The following is a 20,950-nucleotide window of genomic DNA, read 5'->3' as shown; positions in this document are numbered from 1 at the left end:
GCAACAACATGAATGGAACTGAAGGTCATTATATTAAGTGGTAAATAAGCCAAGCACAGAAAGACAAACTTCAGATGTTCTCACTCATTTGTGGGAGCCAAAAATGAAAACAATTGAACTCATGGACATACAGAGTAGAAAGAACATTACCAGGGCTTGGAAAGGGCAGTTGGGGTGTGGGGGAGAGTGGGGATAGTTAATGGGTAAAAAGAAATGGAAAGAATGAGGAAGACCTAGTATTTGCTAGCCCAACAGGGTGAATATAGTTAAAAATAATTTAATTGTACATTTTAAAGTAACTAAGAGTATAATCGGCTTGTAACACAAAGGACAAAATGTTTGACAAGACAGATAACCCATTTACCCTGATGTGATTTTTACACACTGCTTGCCTATATCAAAGTATCTCATGTAACCCATAAAAATACACACCTACTATGTACCCACAAAAATTTAAAAAAACATTTTTAAAAAAAAGGAATCCCACATTGATATATTAGGAAAATATTTTTATCAAGAAAATATGAACTCTGCAACACTAGCCCTCTGACTAAATACAAGGCAGATTATCTATTCCTGGACAGTCTGATAACCTTGGATAAAGATGAAATAAATATGATTAAGAAATCCATCATATTTACATGATATTTATACACTATTGCCTATCTTAGATTATAAATCCTGGCATGCAATGGTAAAGTCTTTTCACTGTTCTTGCAAGTTGTCCTTTGATTATTCTTGCTAGGATTCAAATATACTACAAAGCACAATTTTTATTTGAATAAAAAAAGTCCTTAACTTTAAATAAATACTAAAAAATAAAGATTTGCAAATATTTAGGATTATCAATATAAATATTAATTTTTATCACATGTAGGTATAATAGAACACAATAAAAAAGCTGTATTGTGGGTAGGGAGAAAATAGATAAGCAAGTCATCAGAAATTCAGGTCTTTTTTCCAACACAGAACAGAAGTACTCAACTGCGATCTGTAATGAGCTATAAACATCTCATTATAAACCAAACAAGCATGTCTCACGATGTCACCGGATGTGGTACTCCCTGAAGCACTTGGCATGGACACCCTTCTGGCACTTCTCGCACCGGGTATTGGTCTGTGAGTGGCAGAGGGCACATCGGGTCCTCTTGTCCTGGTGGATAATCCAATGCCCAATCATATCAAAGCGGCTCTCAGTCTCCAGCCGCCTGCTTCGCCTCCCTTGAGAGGTCGTGTCAGCATTGCTCTCCAGATACACACAGGCAATGTATCTCCGGAAGGCAAGGAGGTCCACCTGGGCATCTTGGCAGCAGATCCTATGTAGCTGCCATGCATTGTTGAGGGCGGCATCAATGACATAGCCAATGAAGCTTGAGTACCACTTCATGCCTCGGATCTTCACCTTGTACTTGGCAATATTCTGGTCCATCCGACCAACACCCCCCACCTTCTCCTGATACAGCTTCACCAGTGATGGCTGGTGGACCTGAGTCCGCGTTTTAGCTGCTCCAGAGTGACGACTAGTCAACCTCACTGGCTCTATACCCACAGCATTGGAGCAAATGTTGACCACGCGGCTATCGTGCCAGCGGCACACGATGATCTCCTCACTCTCATCAACTTTGTAATCAAATGAACCCCTCTTCATTTTTTTCAGTTCTTTGGGGTCTTTTAGGGGACATCGCTCAGTCCTGTACTCACAAACAGTTCCTGTGGCCTTCACCCCCTTTTTCCTCAAAATGGACATCAGTTTAACGCTTGCAAAAACCTTGTCAAAAAATATGTGATATGGCAGAAAACCACGCTCCTGAAGTGCATCCACAAACTTTATTACCATACTGCCTCCTAGATCCAAGTTCCTGTCTGGCTTGGTAAAAAGTGTGCCCTGTGAGGGCTCAAACCAAACCAAGTAGCCCCTGCTGGTTGTCCCACACCAGATCCTGTACCCAAGTCGCAGAGGCCTCCCTGTGTGCAGCTGCCGGGACCCCCGGTGCCCAAAGTACTCACACATAGACTCCCCAAAGCTGTAGAACTCTTCCAAGGGTGCATGCTTCTGGAAATTGCAGTTCATCCGGATGATGAGAGGTCTGACCTTGGCAAATCTATCATTTGCATCAAGTTCGTTGTTATCTGCAAAATGTAGGTATGAGAAGATTAGTTCAAATCTGTCCCTTCTAATTGCATCAGCTACAAGATGATGATGTGAATCAGGAGAGGTTTCCCAGAACATCCTTCTCCTTGGATAAGAGATGTACCCACTTAAAATCAAAACGCCCAAAACACACTTCAATTCCTGAGTTGTAAGACTCAGATTGACATTTTTCTGCCAAGCGTAACGATTGGTTTCATTAACAATGAAATTAATTGTTCCTTCATCAAAAAACAACTCAAAAAGGCCCACAGGACTCAGTTCTTGGCTTTTCAGATCCTCAATATGAGGATCTGATGCCGTCCAACTGCCAAAGTCTGGACAAATATCTCTTTTGGTCCAAACGCGCTGAGGCTTCACAACTGCTTTCTGCCTCTTGTTGGCCGGCTGCAGCTCCAGGTCATCATTATCCTCCCCGGTGCCAGAGTCCTCGCACAGGACTGAAGCATGCAGCACACTGCCAGGAAGGTGAGCACCTCGCTGGCTGTCTTCATCACCTGAGTCCTCATCAGTAAATTCCCCTGAAGCATTGTCAGGAGGTGCAATGAAAATCTCTTCCCTGTTGTTGCTGGACTCTTCCTCCTCCATAGCATTCAGAACCTCAAGTAGCTTCGCAGACTTCACCTTTGAGTGGGTACCTCTCCCAGTAACGACATCTCTGTAATGACAGGAAACAGAATCAGGAAGAGGCCATGCCAGAAAGCCAATGCTTCAGCAGAAGAGAGGAGGATGCTCCCACTATAAAATATTTTCATCTGAATGGCTTCACAGATCTCACACAAGGAATAGCAATTAGTAAGTAAATTTTCCAGATAAACACAGATTATGCTTTTAAGTGCAGAAGTATTTTAATGAAGAGGTGTTACCTAATTCCTTTCCTTCTTAAATAATGTGTTCTAAAACAGAGGATCCCCTTTAGTGATGAATCCAGATGCTGCTGTTATCACTCCAGATAACAGAAACTGCCAATAGGGAGCCTTGGTCAGCTGGAGTGACACCCACTGCTGTCCCCTCAAGCTCAGTGGCGCTAGGAGCTCTGCAATTACATTTGTCTTACTTTACCTTCCCTCTCTTAATTGACAAACAGAAGTTTCCCTTATTCCCCAAATTCTCAAGCTCCCCCTATTTGAACTGTCACCACCCAAATTCAAGAACTGAGCAGATTTGGATTTTCGGATACTCCCTTGCGGCTATCATACTGCATGCTAACTGCAATCAGAAGACAAATCAACTTGGAAAACATGGAAACTCCTGCTACTCTCTTGCCCTGAGGAATAGGAATCAAATGGATGGTAAGTGATACAGGTGCTCCTCGACTTACAATCAGGTTACATTCCAATAAACTCATCAAGAGTTAAAAATGTCTTAAGTCAAAAATGCATTTAATACACCTAACCTAGCAAACATCATAGCTTTCCCTAGCCTATCTTAAACGTGTTCAGATCACTTACATTAGCCTATAGTTGGGAAAAGTCATCTAACACAAAGCCTATAATTTAATAAAGTATTAAATAGCTGATATAATTTATTGAATACGGTACTGAAAGTTAAAGATAGAGTGGCTGTATGGGTATTGAAAGTACGGTTTCTACAGAATGTATATGGCTTTTACACCATCCTAAGCTGAACCATGTTAAGTGGGAGACTCTCTGTACTTGCATTTGAGCACAGTGAACAGGTGCTGCCCAGGGGCTGGTGATGGGCAAACTCCACGCCCAACCTGCATAGCATTTTAGTTCTAATTGGGGGAGTCAGACAACAAATCAACAAACAAGTAGCTGCAATGGTGTCACGCAGCAATGAATGCCATTCCAGATAAGGGACAGAATGCGACAAAGTGGTAGAGCTAAGGGTGCTATTTTGAACAGAATGGTGAGAGAAGCCTCACAGGGTGGGGGGCCTGAAAGAGGTGAGAGATTGAACCCTGCAGACAGCTGGAGACAAGATGTCCCAGGCAGAGAGAAAGAACCACAGGCACACGGCCCTGACACTGAAGGGACTTGACATCTGCAGAACAGCAAGGAGGTCAATGAGGCTGAAGGTGCAATGAGGACGGGAGACCAGAGTAGAGCAGAGCCAGAGAGAACCAGGCCCCACAGGACTCCGCAGGCCCTGGCCAGGACTTCCAGTGTTCAGCAGCCACAGGTAGCCCCAGAGTGATGGAACAGGGCAGTAAGGAGTCATATCTAGGCTGTCAATACATCATCCTGGCTGTGAGAATGGACTCAGCAGGGATGGTAGGCACAGAGGTGCCTGCTGCTGCTCTGTGCCCCTTTGCAGGCCCCAACCTCTATGTGAGGACCTTCCATCCCAAAGCAAAGATGCAGGATTTACCACAGAAGACTGAATGCCAGCTGCAATGCTGACCTCTGGGGAGGTGAGGTATTCACTCATTCAAGCTCTGCGTGGGCCAGGACAAGAGGCCAGTTTGAAGGGAAAGGAAATTCAAAGCCCTTCCCATGAGCCCTGGAGTAACGTTCTCAGGGGCAGCAGCCATCTTCACACTTTCTCTGACCTAGCCTCGCCCAGTTCACAGGGGCAGATCCCGGGCTGCAAGGCCAGGGTCTCTACCAATTTCACTGCCCAAGCTCCTCCTCACCCCCAGACCCTCAAATAACTTGTGCACATGACTGTTCAAACCCCAGGCATAAGAAAGCCTGCAGGGACTGATGTGGCCCCAGGGACAACCATCTGGTGTCTTTATCTTGAAAGATGAGGAAAGTGAAGTCACGTTTTTCTGTCGAGCATAAACATTAGTGCTACATGACCACACCCATACACACAACCAACTGCCTCTTCCCATTTTCCCCATTCTTCTCCCATCTCCTCTCCTTCTTTCTTTAAACTTCCTGGCCTTTCAAATTCTTCAATAAAACATTTGATCAAACGGCACTCCTACCTGGATGTTGAGGCCATGATGAACTGGGAAGACGAAGCTGTCTTTACTCACAGAGTCTAAGAATCTGTAAAACAAGCAAAGTCAATTTTAAAAAGTTATATCTTAACAAGCAAGGCAATAGGATCTTCTCTACCATTTAAGTGAAAAATATCTCTGCCTTAAGATTCACTACCTTAATAGTGTCTGGGTCGACTGGTTCTTCAGAGGGAAAAAGAGCAAGCTCCCTCATCTCACAACTCACACCAAAATACATTCTAAAACAGGAGTTACCATTGTCAGAATTAATGACATTTGGGGCTAGATGAGTCTGCTTGTGGGGTAGCAGGAGGCTTTCCATTGCATTTCAGGATATTTAACGGCATCCCTGGCTTCTACCAGTCGATGCAGTAGAACACCCTACTGCACTGTCCATAACAGCAACGCATCAGAAAAACATAAAAGACTACCAACTGGGAAATGAATATAACTATATCATATGGAAGTTTCAAAAAAATGAACTACCTAGACAGCATACAGATCTTGAAAACAACGCTTAATGAAACAAAGCTGCAGAGAGAAAGTGTAGAAGACCACTTACATAACTATAAATACCCACAAGCAATTCTCTGTGTTGTTGATAGATACTACGTGCAGCGCAGGAGTATAAAACCGGAACTGGAAGGCTACACACCAGCTCTTCACAGAAGGGGAGGGAGGGAAACTGGAGTGGGAAAGTGGGAGATGAGATGGGGTGGCAGGCGGGAGCGGAAGGCCAACCAGATCTGTTAGTTTTTTTTAAAAAAATCTGAGTGCTCACTTTGGCAGCACATACACTAAAACTGGACCAATACTGAGAAGATTAGCATGGCCTGTCCACAAGGATTACACGCAAATTCATAAGCGTTCCATATTTTAAAAAATCTGCATCAATTATGGCAAATGTGCTAAACATTTTTACCGATGGCAATGCATTTAATTCCCTTCACAACTTCTTGAGGTTGTAGTAACCCCCATTTAACCACTGAGGAAGCTAAGGCATGGAAAGAAGTGACTTGCCCAGCAATGCAGAACAAAATGACAACAGACTTAGAAGGTGTTAGTCTCCAAGGGCATCTACTTAGTTTTCCAGGAGATTACACAGCCACACTTTAGTAATTTTAATTAATGGAAAACCAGTCACCTTGACCCTGTCAATAAGCTGACAAAATGCAGTAATGCTGAGGGGAAATGCAAACAGAAGCCAGGAGGCATCCTTGTTTATCCACAGAGCTCACAGAAATTATAGGAGTAGGGGGATTTGCACATGCACACAATGATGATGGGAGTTTCCACGAGGATTCAGGCGACGAAAATATCTCAGCACCACAGGGACTCCATGCCAATATTTTCAAAATGGTGATGACTGCTGGCAAACCACCTGGCCAGCTAATTTCTCATTTTAAGATATTAAACTTCCTATGCATTTTGATTTGTCTGGACAACTCACTATGGGCCACTTTTACAACAGCAACAACAGACCAACAACCCTTCTCTGCACATCTCCAATAGCTCTCCCAGCTGGGGTCATATCCTTGTCTCCCTGCTACACCCAGAACAGCAGCAGTTAGTGGAGGGAGGAAGTAGAGCACCCAGAAGGTGCTTTAAAATTTGCTGGGGGAGAAGGTTGGTTGTCACAATGGGAGAAGGGGTGAAAAGGGTTACAGCAGTCCCACAATGTGTGGGTCAGTCCCGCAAACGACACCTGTCTCATACCCTCACGACCTCCGTCTGTCCTGCCAAAACCTATGTGCAATGATTTAACTTGGGCTTAGAACCAAACTCAGATTTATATAAATATAAAACATCTTTTGCACAATTTTAATATAGTATGGTAAACACACTAATAGTAGAGAAAATGAAAATCTTTTTATCAGAACTTTACCAACACTTGTTCACCATTTTGAAAAATTATATCACCAATAGTATCAGTGTTTGTGATACAAGTCATCATCAATGCAACACACTCAGGTCCTTTTGTATCTCTAGCTATAGCATTCATGGTGTCTTGACATACGCATATGTAACCCTTCTACAAAAATGCCAAGTACAAAGAACAAGTATAAACACTATTCAAGCGAATGTGGCCTTATTTGCCTAAAATTCATTTTAATTCCTACGTCATCCCCCACCAAATGAAGCTCCACCTGGCCCTGAAGTCAGCTCAGTCACACCGTTTCTGATTAATTCCCGACAACTGAGACAAGTCTGTCTCTGTCAGCTACTCAAGGCATGCCCTTCATAGGCCGGTGTCCTTCCGTGCTGTTTGTGAGACCATTGCATGAATACTATCTGTTCTAGTCTAGGTCTGATCTCCACTGTATACCCAAAGCACACTTGCAGGGAGGCTGAGTCTGATCACAACTGTATATCCAACACTTACATACTAGCTGGGTCTGATCTCCATTATATATACACACAGTGCTTGCTTGCAGAGTCCAGTGAACACAACAGCTGGGCAACTGCCCTCAGGAGAGGCCTTGAAAAGTGATTTTTTTTTTTTTCTATGAGAATCCAAAGGCCTTTCTTGAAACCTAAAATAAAACCCTCAGCATCATCTTCCTAATCTTCCCCAGTTCTGCTTCCTAATCTTCTGTCCCCTCTGCCATCCCCTAGCTGAACGTGTTCCAGGCAGGTATCACCAAAGGGCTAATTGCCCCTATCCTTAAGACTCAACTACAGAGTCCAGGGCCTTGAGTGCAAAAATACTCAGTAAGGTAGCTCCTCAAGTCCATTTCCTCCCATAACAGGGACAGAGCAGGAGAACACTAACGCCTCTAGTCTTTTCTCCTCCATCCACCGGGAGGAGGTGAATGGATGCTCAGTGAGCTGCTCTCAGGGGCAAACCAACAGCTCCCAAATCACAAGGCACATAAACAGTGATAAAGTGAAAATGCTATGTGGCCAGGAAAAAGAGTATTAGGAGTTGTTTAGTACCCTACACACATACCATGGCCCAAATGACCCCATCACCAACTGGTTTTCCTGGTAATCTTAAAATACAACTTCAATGTTGTGTGGCCAGAGCCCTCACCAAAGGACTAATCCACAGACTAACATGCTCTCTCAGGCAGGCTTTAAGCCCAACCTCTCCAATGAACTTCTATCCTGCCAGCCTGCCAGGAAGTTCACTGAATCGTCTACTTATGAACCCATAAAAACAAACCACATTCAGCAAATTCTGATTCTATCTGCCCCTTTGCAGCCAATTCTTAGAGTTACGCATGCATACATACAATCTTGCTCGAACACTCCTCCTATACCCTCTTAGCCCTCCAGAAAGGATGACAAATATTTTTCCCTCCTGATGTTATTCTACCTTCCTCTCCCCAACTACCCGATTTCTGGTCTCTGTAGGTTCACTCTCAAGCTTTTGTGGTCAGGCAGTAACAGTGGCTGGCATGTCCCGTGAAATCGATCCTGGTCTGGGTTCTGGAGACACAGAAGATTAGAGAACATGTAGCTCCTGCAATCAGTGACCTCCACTCCTTTGGGACACTCGCTACTGCCTCAAGGTGGCTCTCAGGAGTAAGGGGAAGTAGAAAAGACATCCATCAAATGAGATGCCTAAATTCCATTTCCAGTAGTATGGCAGACCACAGATGCCAAAAAACTCTCCTGATGAAAACTTAAAGAGCTGGATAAAATTTAAAATGCTGCACTGACCTGATAAGAAAATATGGACTCTCACTGGGTCAAAAAGCAAAATCAATCAGGGAGCCCTAAGGAGCAAGGGAGTCTTCAGCTAGCTTTCACTCTGAGGAGTTCTCATGAATTGTGGTGACATTAAGCCTCCTATTCTCAACTACATGGAGTGTAAAAACTAGAGGAAACTAAAGTCAGGCCTGCACAAAGGGCCTACTCACGGGCTGCACCCGAAAGGTAAGGATGAATAAAAAGTAACCCGACTCTGAAGAAGAGGCCAGAAAATAAACATGCCTGAATTCATCATACCACTGGATAAAAGTTGGGGAGGGAGTGTCGCCTAAGAATTTGTAACTATGAAGGTTTATGAGGCCAATTGATGCTGCCTAATGGGCTCAATAACCACAAATAAAAATTTTAACCCAAAGTGCTCTTCATTAATAGTGTTGCCCCAGGAATAGTGAAAACAGATAAAACCTCTCTGGAGGAATACATCCCCAACAAAAACAGTGAAGAACTCCACTGATAACAGGTCCAAAGATGAATTCACATTCTGAAAAAAAAAAAAAAAGTCATAAACAAGGAAATAAAGTACCATGAATGGGAGTCAACGGAAACAATGGGCAGCATAATCAGACTCGCAGACTATAGATGTCACAATAATCATAAATAGAATACAAAATATATATGTTTAATATGTTGTAAGAAACAAACGAACAAGAAACATAAAATCTCAAATGAAAAAAAGGTCAAGCATACTTAAAAAGAACCAAATGTAACAAATAGGAATAAAAACTAAATTACCTAAGAAAAGTTTTAAAAGTCATACTCCTAAGGGAAATACAAATCAAAACCATGAGATATCACATTACACCCATTAAGGCGGCCACTATAAAAAAAAACAGACAACGATAAGTATCAGCAAGAATGTAAAAAATTGGAACCCTTGTACACCGTTTACAGGCTGATAAAATAATGCACCCACTATGGAAAAGGTGTGGTAATTTCTATGTTTTTGAGGGGTTTTTTTAACATTTTTTCTTTTTCTTAAGACAGGGTCTCACTCTGTTGACCAGCCTGGAGTGCAGTGGCACAACTGATATAAGATTTAAAAAGAAATTATTTAGGCAGTTAGTGAGGGTACAGATGTACTCAGTAAAGTTTTTCTTTTAATAAAAAGCAACCCTAAACTCCTTTATTTTCTAACAAAAAGCAACCCGAAAAATCAATCTGCAAGCATAGATAAGCAAGCTGTAAGCTTGCATAGGTGAATGTCAGCAGGTGTGCCAGAAGGCAAGTATATCAAACATGGAGGTCTTCTCCCATCTCTTTGTTGCCATGGGTGTGGGTGTCACGGCACCAGCCAGGTAGAGACTCCATCTGCATGATAAAAGATTAGGGTGAGATGGCCAGCATCTTTGCAGGCTAAGTGGCACACCTGGTCCAACCAATCCACTAGGCCCTAGGTAAATTAGTCTCCAGCTCCTGAAGCCCCTCTGTAAAATCAAATGCATCCCACTGTGAACAGGGAGATCCATTTGGAAACCCCTCCCTCTACACAGGGGAGCTTTCTTCTTGTTTCTCTTGCCTATCAAACTTTCCACTCTTAAACGCACACCTTGTGTGTCCACGTCTTCGCTTTCCTTAGTGTGAGACAATGAAGCTCAGTGATCCCGCTTCACAATCATGGCTCACTGCAGCCTCAACTCCCCAGGCTCAGGTGATCCTCCCACCTCAGCTGCCTAAGTAGCTGGGACTACAGGTACACGCCACCATGTCCAGCTAATTTTTCCATTTTTTGTAGAAATGGGGCTTCTCCATGTTGCCCAGGCTGGTCTCAAACACTTGGGCTCAAGTAACCTGCCTGGCTGCAAATGATTTTTGTGTATCTATTTTGTATCCTGCAACTGTGCTGTATTCAGCAAATACGATTTGCTATAACTCTGCTGCAAATACAAATTGCTGCAATTCTGCTGTTTTGTGGAATATTTAGCATTTCCTACATGAGATCATGTCATCTGCAAACAGAGATAGTTGTACTTACTGCTTTCGAATTTGAATGGCTTTTACTTATTTTTCTCAGTAACTGCTCTAGCTAAGACTTCCAATACTATGCTGAACAAAAGATCTGAAAGCAGGAACTCAGAAATATATGTCTGTAGCTCATTTTTTCTTCTTTCTTTTTTTTTTTTTTTTTGAGACAGAGTCTCACTCTGTCACCTAGGGTGGAATGCAGTGGCATGATCTCAGCTCACCACAACCTCCACTTCTTGGGTTCAAGCCTCAGCCTCAGCTTCCCGCCTCAGCCTCCCAAGTAGCTGCCTGAGCCTCCCAAGTAGCTGGGACTACAGGCGCTCACCACCATGCTCAGCTAATTTTTTGTATTTTTAGTAGAGATGGGTTTCACCATATTGGCCAGGATGGTCTCGATTTCCTAACCTTGTGATCTGCCCGCCTCAGCCTCCCAAAATACTGGGATTACAGGCATGAGCCACTGTACTTGACCTATAGTGCATTTTCAAAGTAGCACTATTCACAATAGCCAAGAGACAGAAGCAACTCCAAGTGTCAACTGATGAATGAATGGAATCGATAGATGCAATGGGATATTATTCAGCCTTAAGGTGAAGGAAATCTTGTCAGAAGCTACAACAAAAATAAACCTTGAGGATATTATGCTAAATAAAATAAGCCAATTACAAAAAGAGAAACGTTGTTTGATTCCACTTATATGAGGTAATTAAACTGTCGAACTGCAAGAAACAGAAAGTAGAATGCAGATTAACAGAAGCTGTGGAGGAGAAATGGGGTGTCAATGTTTTAATGGGTATACTTTTTGTTTTGCAAGATAAAAAAGTTCTGGAGATTGGCTATACGACAATGTGAATATCCTTAGTACTACTGAATTGTATACTTAAATGGTTAAAATGGTAAATTGTATGTTTTTTACAATTAAAAATATAAAAATAAAGTAAAATAAAAACAAAAAAAATCAGAGAAAGAGGGTCACTTTACAGTAAGAAAAGATTTGCCTAACCAGGAAAATACAGTAATTTTAAATTGTGTATACCTAATCAGTTCAAAATATATAGAGTAAAAAAGGACTATCCAGTATCTATAATAAACTGAAACATATCAGCAAGAAAAAAACAAACAATCCCATCAAAAAGTGGGCTAAGGACAATTCTCAAAAGAATACATACAAATGGCCAACAAACATATGAAAAACATGCTCAATGTCACTAATTATCAGGGAAATGCAAATCAAAAGCACAATGCAATACCATCTTACTCTCACAAGAATGGTCATAATCAAAAAAATCAGAAAATTACAGATGTTGGCATAGAGACAGTGAAAGGAGAACACTTCTATGCTGCTGGTGGGGATGTAAACCAGTATAACCACTATGGAATACAGTGTGGAGATTCCTTAAAGAACTAAAAGGAGAACTACCATTTGATCTGGCAATCCGTATCTACACAGAGGAAAAGAAGTAATTATATGAGAAAATACACTTGCACAAGCATGTTTGTAGCAGCATAATTCAAAAATATGGAACCAGCCCAAATGCCCATCAATCAACGAGTGGATAAAGAAACTGTGGTATAAACATACGATGGAATACTAGTCCACCATAAAAATGAATGAATTAGTGGCCCAGCGATCTGGATGTGACTGAAGACCATTATTCTAAGTGAAGTAACTCAGGAATGGAAAACCAAACATTGTTCTCGCTCATAAGTGGGAGCTAAGCTATGAGGATGCAAAGGTATAAGAATTATACAATGGACTTTGGGGACTCCAGGGGAAAGGATGGGAAAGGTGTGAGGAATAAAAGCCTCCAAACTGGGTTCAGTATATACTGCTTGGGTGACGGGTGCACCAAAATCTCACAAATAACTAAAGAACTTACTCATGTAACCAAATACTACCTGTTCCCCAAAAACTTATGGAAATACAAGTTTTGATAAAGTTCAATTTGTGGGTAACCCCCCATATAGGCACCGAGGAATGAGAGCTAAGCAGAACCCTGGCACAGTTAGGGCTTGAGGAGTATCTCACTTTATAGTGTTACTACTTAGCAATTGCCTTTTATATAATCCTTTATACAATCATATATTAGTTTATAGAATTAGGGCTTGAAGAATTCCTTTATATAATCCTCTAAATATAATCATATAATAGTTGATAGTATGAGTGCCTAAAGAATATTTCCCTACATATATATACAATTATTCTTAGTTCATAATCGGAGGAATACCTAGAATGGACACAGTACAGAGCATGAATTAAGGAATAAGCAGCTTATAATTGGAGGAATGCCTAGAGCAGACACAGTGCAGAGCATGATTTAAGGGAAAACAGTTATACCAGGACAAGAATCCATGGCCCAGGCGGCAGCGTTCAGTATCGTAAAGATACCCGCTGTATGGCAGGCTCGGGGCAAGAGCCACTCTTCCTGATAAAGGAGTTGTAGGACCCTGCTCCAGTTTTTGTGGAAGGCTGTCCTCAGACCGGCAATCCAACTTGGTGACTGTGAACTTTATCAGTTCTTGCTACTGTGCTGCTTGAAAAGCATTTTCCCATAGAACTCACTGGAAGCTGCCAGAAGGTGGCGGTAACCTTGACAGCTCTGTCACTGCTACGTGACTTAAAGCATCCTCCTATAAATCTTCTTAGAAGTAGTTTGCCCATAGATAGAAGTATTGCACACTGCACCCTCTTCACTGCGCATGGCCCACCTTCAAGCCTCGGTGACCTAATGGGGGTGGACCCCTTACTGCACACGGCCCTTGCCTTCCTGGGAATGGGCCCCTTGCTGTGCACTGTCCACCTCCTGGCCTAGATGACCTAATGGGGGTGGACTCCTTGTTTTATTGCTCACAACCCTATCACTATCTTTAAAGATGATTTCACTCACTGCCCTGACCCCTAACCTATACACAATAAATACTCACTCTTCTGGACATTCGGGGCCTTGCCTAACTCCGCTTATAGGTGGCGTGACCCCCTGAGCCCAGCTGTGTTTTCCTTGTACTTGTGTCCTGTCTCTTTATTTCTCAGATCCTGCGCCTCAGCACAGCATAAGGCACACCCTACGACCCTGTGGGGCCCTCAGCCCTACACAATTTCCTAAACTGAGTAGGATATTCAGAGTTGTTCATTACTCTTTAAACTGTTCCTGTGCATTTGATATATTTTGGTATGTATATCTCACACAATCATACAAACACACACAGGCACAGGGCCACTTGCAAAGAAACACCTGAACAAATACTCTCCAGCTGAGCCAGTCAGTGCCTGATGGATATGCTGCTCTGCAGTGATGAGGGAGTCAAGCAAAAGACGTTCATCTGTGATGTTCCAGAACACACACATTTCGCACAGCTAGAAGAAGAAAATTAGGTCATCTCCCCATGTAACAGTCTGTGTCCCTTATAAGAATCTCTTTATAAAATCCTTATAAAACTGTTTATCTGAATTTCTTCAAAGTCCAACCAGACTGCATCCCACCTTCTCCATACACAGGGCCTCTGACCACCTGTGGTCCATGTGACATCACACTTAACTCCCTCTATGGCTTGTGTGAAAAACTCATCACCTGATTCGATCATAAGCTCCAGTAATCATGGACATGAGTCCCCATGGGCCTTCAGTAAATCCAAGTGTGTGACTATGTAATGTCTATGGGGCTCCAGCTTCCCTTCTGTTCTCACCTTCTTGGCACTAATGCAGGCTTGCTGCAGGCAGATGCCAGGTGTGTGAAGTGAAGAAGAAAGACATCAGTCCCTCAATCTCCCCAACCCCCTTTCACAAGTCTGTAGCCCAGGAAAAATGTGTAATATGGAGCCACCAGTGACGAGCTGTGTGATTCTGGAAAGTCACTTACCAAAGAGACTTCCCGGTGCCCTGTCTTAACCTGTAAAATGGATCATATGGTACCTACCCTCATTGCACTGTGAAAACAATAAGAGTCAATGTGTCTAAAGCAGACACACTAGGCCTGGCTTCCCAAGTATTAACTGTAATTTCAGGTCCATGACCCCCTCACCTGCAATGCCAAAAGCCAAATATGCTTTAAAAACTGAACTTTCTTTCAAAACTTTGCAACAAACTTCGGCAGCCAAACTTGGACTGATCTGAGGCTCTTCATAATGTCTAATTTTGTTACTATAAATATCTATACATTTTGCTGCAGAAATTCTGTTTGATTAAGGGGTGTGTCCATATGACTGATAAAACTCAAACATTCCGACTTCTTCCCCAGGTCCAGCCAGGTTTGGGTCAAGAAGCCTGACCTGTGTTACCATTTCACACTTGCTTCATCTCTCAGCAGTTTACCACCTTTTCCTGCACTGCGCTTTAGACTGGCCCCATCCACTTACTAACATCCAACCATTTGGAGGCTTATGCCCACCCTCAGAGCCTACCAAGAACTTGCCCTGGGTCACAATCCAACCAAGCTCTGATATAAAGTCAAAGTCATTCACAGCCTGGTCCGCAGCCTTATTCCCACACAGTCCCTCCTAGGCTCAGACCACTCCTGAGGGCTGGTCCAGCCTGTTCTCATATCCTGTCTCACTCAGGTTCCCTAATCTGGCCTGGCAACTTTGCTTTCTTCTTGTGTGCTGTGCCTTTTGCCTGGAGTGCTATTCCTTGCCTATGGGATCCCCCGCAATGTCCTTCTCCATCCATCAAGCTTCCAATCAAGTCTTCCTCTTATCACAGCTTTCACCACAATAGACTAAAATAAATAATCCACCTTCAAGTTGACCCCACCTCTGTATCTCCAGAAGGCAACGTGGCATCTGGCATGCAGTAGGCCCTCAATAAATACTTGCTGAACCAAACTAATCATGCCACAGAGCCAGATGGCCACACTCCAGGGCACTCCATCCATCTCAATCTGCAGCAGACTTTCATTTTCATCTTTACTATTTGGCTTTGAGAAAACTATTTAAAAAAGAACCAGAAACTCTTGATATATGACTGACCCTAAAATATACTCCTAAAAGAGTCTCTGAAACCACGCATAATAATATCTGTCAGTGAAGAGTCTAATACAGTCTAACACAGTGAACTCAACCAAGTCAGAGGGGGATACACAGGTAAGAAGCTCAGCAGAAACCCATCCTACCTTTCAAGAGTCTGCAAACTGTGCTCCCCAGGCCCTCCATCCCCTCACATGTGGCTCCTCCATTTTTCTTGCCCTGCCTGAGACAGCCAACAGAGGAACGGGACATGGGCAGACAGCGCCCCTGCATACCATGCAAACTCCCAAAGGGAATAATGTCTAGATAGAGGCAGTTGGGCAGCCACACTATCACTTTTTCATTCGTTTGGCAAATATGTGAATTATCTACTGTGTGCCAGGTATATATGCATAAAATTGCAACTATGACAGAGCTAAGGAGGAAAGAAAGCGTTGATTAGAACCCATAAAACGGAACCTGACCTAGTCAGGGAGGCCAGAGAATATCTCCCTGAGGAAAGGATAACCTAATGGAGAACTGCAGGAAGAGTAACAGCAGGTAGGGAACAGCACCCCAGGTAAAAGGCACAGCACATGAGAAGAATGCAAAGCAGTCAGACCAGAGTAGGGAACCCACGGGAGACAGGGTACAAGAGGCTGGACCAGCCCGGCAGAGCCTTGAAGGCCCTGTTAAGGATAAGACCAATGGGAAGTTAAAAAAAATTGCAGGCATAGCATAACACAATGAAGGCTGCATTTTAACATGCTTATTCTGGCTGCAGTATGGACAACTGAGAGGGCAGGACCCAAAGCAGATGCAGGGAGATAGACAAAACGTCTCCGGCAAAAGGGTGGGGCCTATGCAGCGCAATGGACACACCTGAGGATGATTTAAAACGTGAAACCATCGAGTCTGGATAATTGGTTGGGGCGGGAGCAGGAGAGAAAGCCTATCAAGGAGGCCTCCCAGATTTCAAGCCCCTTTTGGCTGGAGCAGAGGTGCCATTCACCAAGCCTAGCAGCACTGGGAGGAGGAACAGAGGGAGGTCACAAGCTGCACAGAGGTCCAACTGGACATCCTCGACTGAACCGGTCCAGGCACTCAGCAAAGAAAAAGCACCCCGGGCCACTCTACAGGGTCCTGGGGTTGAGGGGCGGCAGGGAGGGAGAGCTGCTGTTTAAAATGTAAATGTCTCCAAGGAAAGACAGGACAACTAAATGCTGTCTTGGAGCCTAAATCACAAAAAGGAAACAGGTGAGAGTAGAGAAATTTGAATGAAGACTGTAGTTAAGTGTTAAGGTCCTGGTTTTGTTGACTGTTCTGTAAAATAAGATGTTAACCCCCTAGGAAATGTGGGCGAACCGTACATGGAAATTTTTGCTTGTTTTGTAACATTCTGAAATTATTTCAAGATAAAAATTCTTTCTCAAAACACATTTTACAGATGTAACACCCCAAAGTTGAGCCAGGTGCACAACAGCTCAGGAAGCTTTTGTGAGACACGGAGGCTCCCTCCCTTCTCTCATCTCAATAGCGAAAGAGAAAGGAAAACAAAGACCCTCAGAAACCTCAGCGGCTTCCCAGGCGGACGCTCAGAATGGCCCGACCCTCCCCGGGGGCGGGATGTGGCACTCGCCGCCCGCCCCGCCGGAGCCCGGCCTGGTCCCTCCCACCGCGCGCTTCATCCAGCCCTCTTCAGCCCGACCCCGCCCTGGTCCCACCCACCCCGCTCCGCCTCCGGCTCAGCCGGCCCGGCCTCCGGCCTGGCACCCCGATAAGCAGCGGGAGCGCCCCCTTGCGGCCCTCTGAACTCGGCGCCCGGAAGCCCATTGTTCACAGTCTGCGCACAGCAGCGAGGACTAGCTCCTCGGACGCTGTAGAGAAAACGCAACATCAGGCCAACCGCTCCCATACTCAAGCGGAGCCCTGCCGCGGTGCCAGCACAGCGATGCCTACCTGCCCTGGCCCAGACGGAGCTCCCGATCCTGAGTCGGACGGTGAACCGCGCCGAACAAGAGCGCAGCGCCTGCGTTGGCGTCGGGCGTCGCGGCCGCGCAACGTCCGGCACGAGAGTGCTCGCGGCACCTCGGCCCGCCTTCCGCGCCACGCCCCCGGCCCAGGCCACGCCCTGGCCCGTGCAACCATCGAGACTCCGGGACCTCCGCGACGCCTAGAGGGATCCCGGAAATGCCTGCCTGGCCGGAACGGCAGAAATAACTCCGCTCACCCCAGGGGACCAGCTCTCCCCGACCCGCTTCCTTATCCTCCCACTGCTGTCCTCCTTTGAAACTTGTCTCGTTCCTAATCAGGACAGCATGGGGACTTTCTCTCTCTAGGGTAGTGATTCTCAAATGTGGCCCCAATCTAACCTGGGGAAATTGATGGAAATGCAAATCTTGGGACCCCACTCCAGGCCTACTGTATTAGAAACTCTGAGGGTGTGCCCAGTAAACCAACCCTGAAGGTAATTGTGGTACAAACGAGGGCTTGAAAACCACTGCTGTATGGCAGGGTTTCTCAACCTCCACTCGACATTTTGGGCCTGGATAACTGTTGAGAGGGAGGGAGGCTGTCCTGTGCATTATAGGAGGCAGGGTCACTATAAAATACAGTTAAATTTGAATTTCAGGTAACAGTGTTCATCTAAGATTCACATTTAACTGGAAATGCCTGTATTTCATGTGGCTATCTTACCTACCTATATTTTTACTTGGTAAAAATAGAACCTTAACCGTAGGATAGTGAGCATCCCTAGCAACTATATTCCAGTAGCACGCCACACTCTCCACTCTTAGTTATTACAAATGTCTCCCCTACCCCTTGAAAATCACGGCTTTATAAGGACTTTGTCCAGCTGAAACCTAGCATCCCATTAGGTATATAGGACAGTGTACTCCACAGAAAACTGCCTTGTCCTGAAAGACTTTGAACACAGAAATCCCTGGGACCAAACCCTGTTAACATTCAAAAAGAGGGCCACTTAGTGAAGAGTTTGTGTTTGCTTCTACACCCTGACACTTCACAAAGGTTCTTTGGTCACTGTAAAGTGTGGTCCAGAACACCCGGATCAGAAGAAAAATAAATAAATAAATCATGCTCATTTGTGAGATTCTGGAGCTAAGGGCACATACTAGTTTGTCATCATTCATTCCACATATAAGCAAATTGAGGAGACAGATGATGAGCCCTGGGAAAGTGGGAGTGCTACTCTAGGTAATGTAGGACAGTGTTTCTAACTTGCTTTGTTCCCCAGATCCTGTGTCTCATTCATTCATTCAGTCATTCATAACAACAGGTGTTAAATGAGTGTCCTCTCTGTGACAGTCACTCCTCTGGGCAGTGCTGTTAGAACAGTGAAAAAAAGAGGCAAAAGAGAAAAACCCTCGTCATGATGCTTACATTTCAGTGAGAGAACCAGACAATAAACAAACAAAATATATGGTATGTCAAAGTGGAAAGTGCTAGGAAGAAAATAAAGCAAGGGAAAAGGACGAATAAGACTGTTGTGAATTCGGTTTTAAATAATTTGGTCAGGGAAGGTTGGTCAGTGAAAAGGTTGTATTTGAGGGAAAAGCCAAAAAATATGAAGAGCAAATTCCCCATGCCAAATTCAAGGGGAGAAATATTTGAGGCAGAGAGAATGGCACGTGCCTGTTTCTTCCAGACCTTTATGAACTAGAGAGAATTCTCACTGTAACTTGGATACTTGCATATGTAATTAAAAGTTAATAAAAAAGGACCAAGTGTAAGTGTTTATGGAGCTGCAAAGAGCCCATCTAGACATTTGCAGTGCATTGCTTTGAATTAATCTACATTTAAAAACAAAGTCAAATCTTAAAAACAATGTCAAATTTTGGTTAGAAGAAAGAACTGCATAATAGGAATTGGAAAAAAAAATTAGCCCATTAAGCTGGAATCGTTTGATGAACATACATATTTTGAAATTGTCTTTAATTGAGAAATAGGCTAAATAAGCTTTAAGGAAAAAATTGGAAGGAAAATATTTAAATTATGTGTATTACATTATGAGTAAATTTCATAAAAGCCTTGCAGCCTAGTTTGTTTATAGATACTATCTTGCTTTAGGGCATTATCAATTTTTTTTTTTTAATGTATAAAAAGATTCCAGACATGGTGGCTGCGCTAGGGGGTATGTTTTCTGGGCAGCCCCCACCGGGACACCCAGGCCAAGCTTCACTTCTTCAGGCAGCTCCAGGCAGCTCCAGGCGCTCCTAGACCTTCCAAACAGTACTTTGGTGGATGAGTTGGAATCATCTTTTGAGGCTTGCTTTGCATCTCTGGTGAGTCAAGACTATGTCAATGGCACCGATCAGGAAGAAATTTGAACTGGTGTTGATCAGTGTATCCAGATGTTTCTGGATATTGCAAGACAGACAGAGTGTTTTTTCTTACAAAAAAGATTGCAGTTATCTGTCCAGAAGCCAGAGCAAGTTATCAAAGAAGAGGTATCAGAACTAAGGAATGAATTACAGCAGAAAGACACACTAGTCCAGAAGCACTTGACAAAGCTGAGGCATTGGCAGCAGGTGCTGGAGGACATCAATGTGCAGCACAAAAAAGCCAGCCGACATCCCTCAGGGCTCCTTGGCCTACCTGGAGCAGGCATCTGCCAACATCCCTGCACCTCTGAAGCCAACCTGAGCAAAGGGCAAAGGCAGTTGGACCGTGAGTGGGCTGGTGTGTGAGGTTGGCCACACATCTTTTCCTGTGGACTTGGCATTTTGAAAAAATTATTTGCCAGACAACAATGAGTTCATTTTAGTTTTATGCTCCCATTGAAAAATTTTCCTTTTTTTTTTTTTTTTTTTTTTGAGATGGAGTCTTGCTCTGTCACCAGGCTGGAGTGCAGTGGCGCAATCTCAGCTCACTGCAGCCTCTGCCTCCTGGGTTCAAGCAATTCTTCTGCCTCAGCCTCCCAAGTAGCTGGGACCATAGGCGCATGCCACCACACCCGGCTAATTTTTGTATTTTTAGTAGAGACAGGGCTTCACCATGGCCAAGATGGTCTCGATCTCTTGACTTCGTGATCTGCCCGCCTCAGTCTCCCAAAGTGCTGGGATTACAGGCATGAGCCACCGCTCCCCCCGGCCCTTTTCCACTATTTTTATAACCTGTTAATTTCTCGAGTACTTTATAAAGGGTCTGTAGCTCGGATAAACCAGGTAAATTTTTTTTTGTCTTTAGCAAAGTTTTGACTGTGAGTGTGATGACACAGATTCTTTTTTATGGTGGTCTTGCTTGTTTTT

The 20,950-nt window shown here is 44.0% G+C and overlaps 1 protein-coding gene, 1 non-coding gene and 1 pseudogene across 3 annotated transcripts; 2 read left to right on the top strand and 1 right to left on the bottom strand.

Moving 5' to 3' along the window:
* Positions 1–261: 261 nt before the first annotated feature.
* On the bottom strand, positions 262–17,746 carry PGBD2 (piggyBac transposable element derived 2). Of its 2 annotated transcripts, XM_012472741.2 has the most exons (3): positions 17,640–17,746; positions 5,049–5,112; positions 262–2,807 (listed from the first exon to the last, which is right to left on the bottom strand). In XM_012472741.2, exons 2-3 carry the CDS (start codon positions 5,063–5,065, stop codon positions 1,046–1,048), a joined length of 1,779 nt encoding a protein of 592 aa, XP_012328164.1. In that variant the 5' UTR covers positions 5,066–5,112; positions 17,640–17,746; the 3' UTR covers positions 262–1,045. The 2 variants fall into 2 exon arrangements, with proteins under 2 accessions (XP_012328164.1, XP_021522630.1); XM_021666955.1 differs by lacking the exon at positions 17,640–17,746 and having other exon boundaries at positions 5,049–5,662.
* Positions 5,837–5,942, top strand: LOC135277716 (U6 spliceosomal RNA). Its single transcript, XR_010345312.1, has one exon. It is a non-coding gene; the product is annotated as a U6 spliceosomal RNA (small nuclear RNA).
* Positions 17,747–19,814: 2,068 nt separating the features above from the next.
* Positions 19,815–20,345, top strand: LOC105731068 (mediator of RNA polymerase II transcription subunit 28-like; annotated as a pseudogene).
* Positions 20,346–20,950: the final 605 nt, after the last annotated feature.

This window comes from Aotus nancymaae, unplaced genomic scaffold (assembly GCF_030222135.1).
Source record: "Aotus nancymaae isolate 86718 unplaced genomic scaffold, 86718_ANA_hifiasm-v0.15.2.pri h1tg000032l_1, whole genome shotgun sequence".
Taxonomy (NCBI): Eukaryota; Metazoa; Chordata; class Mammalia; order Primates; family Aotidae; genus Aotus; species Aotus nancymaae.
The sequence above is the reverse complement of the archived record's forward strand: the minus strand, read 5'-3'. Positions and strand labels throughout refer to the sequence as shown.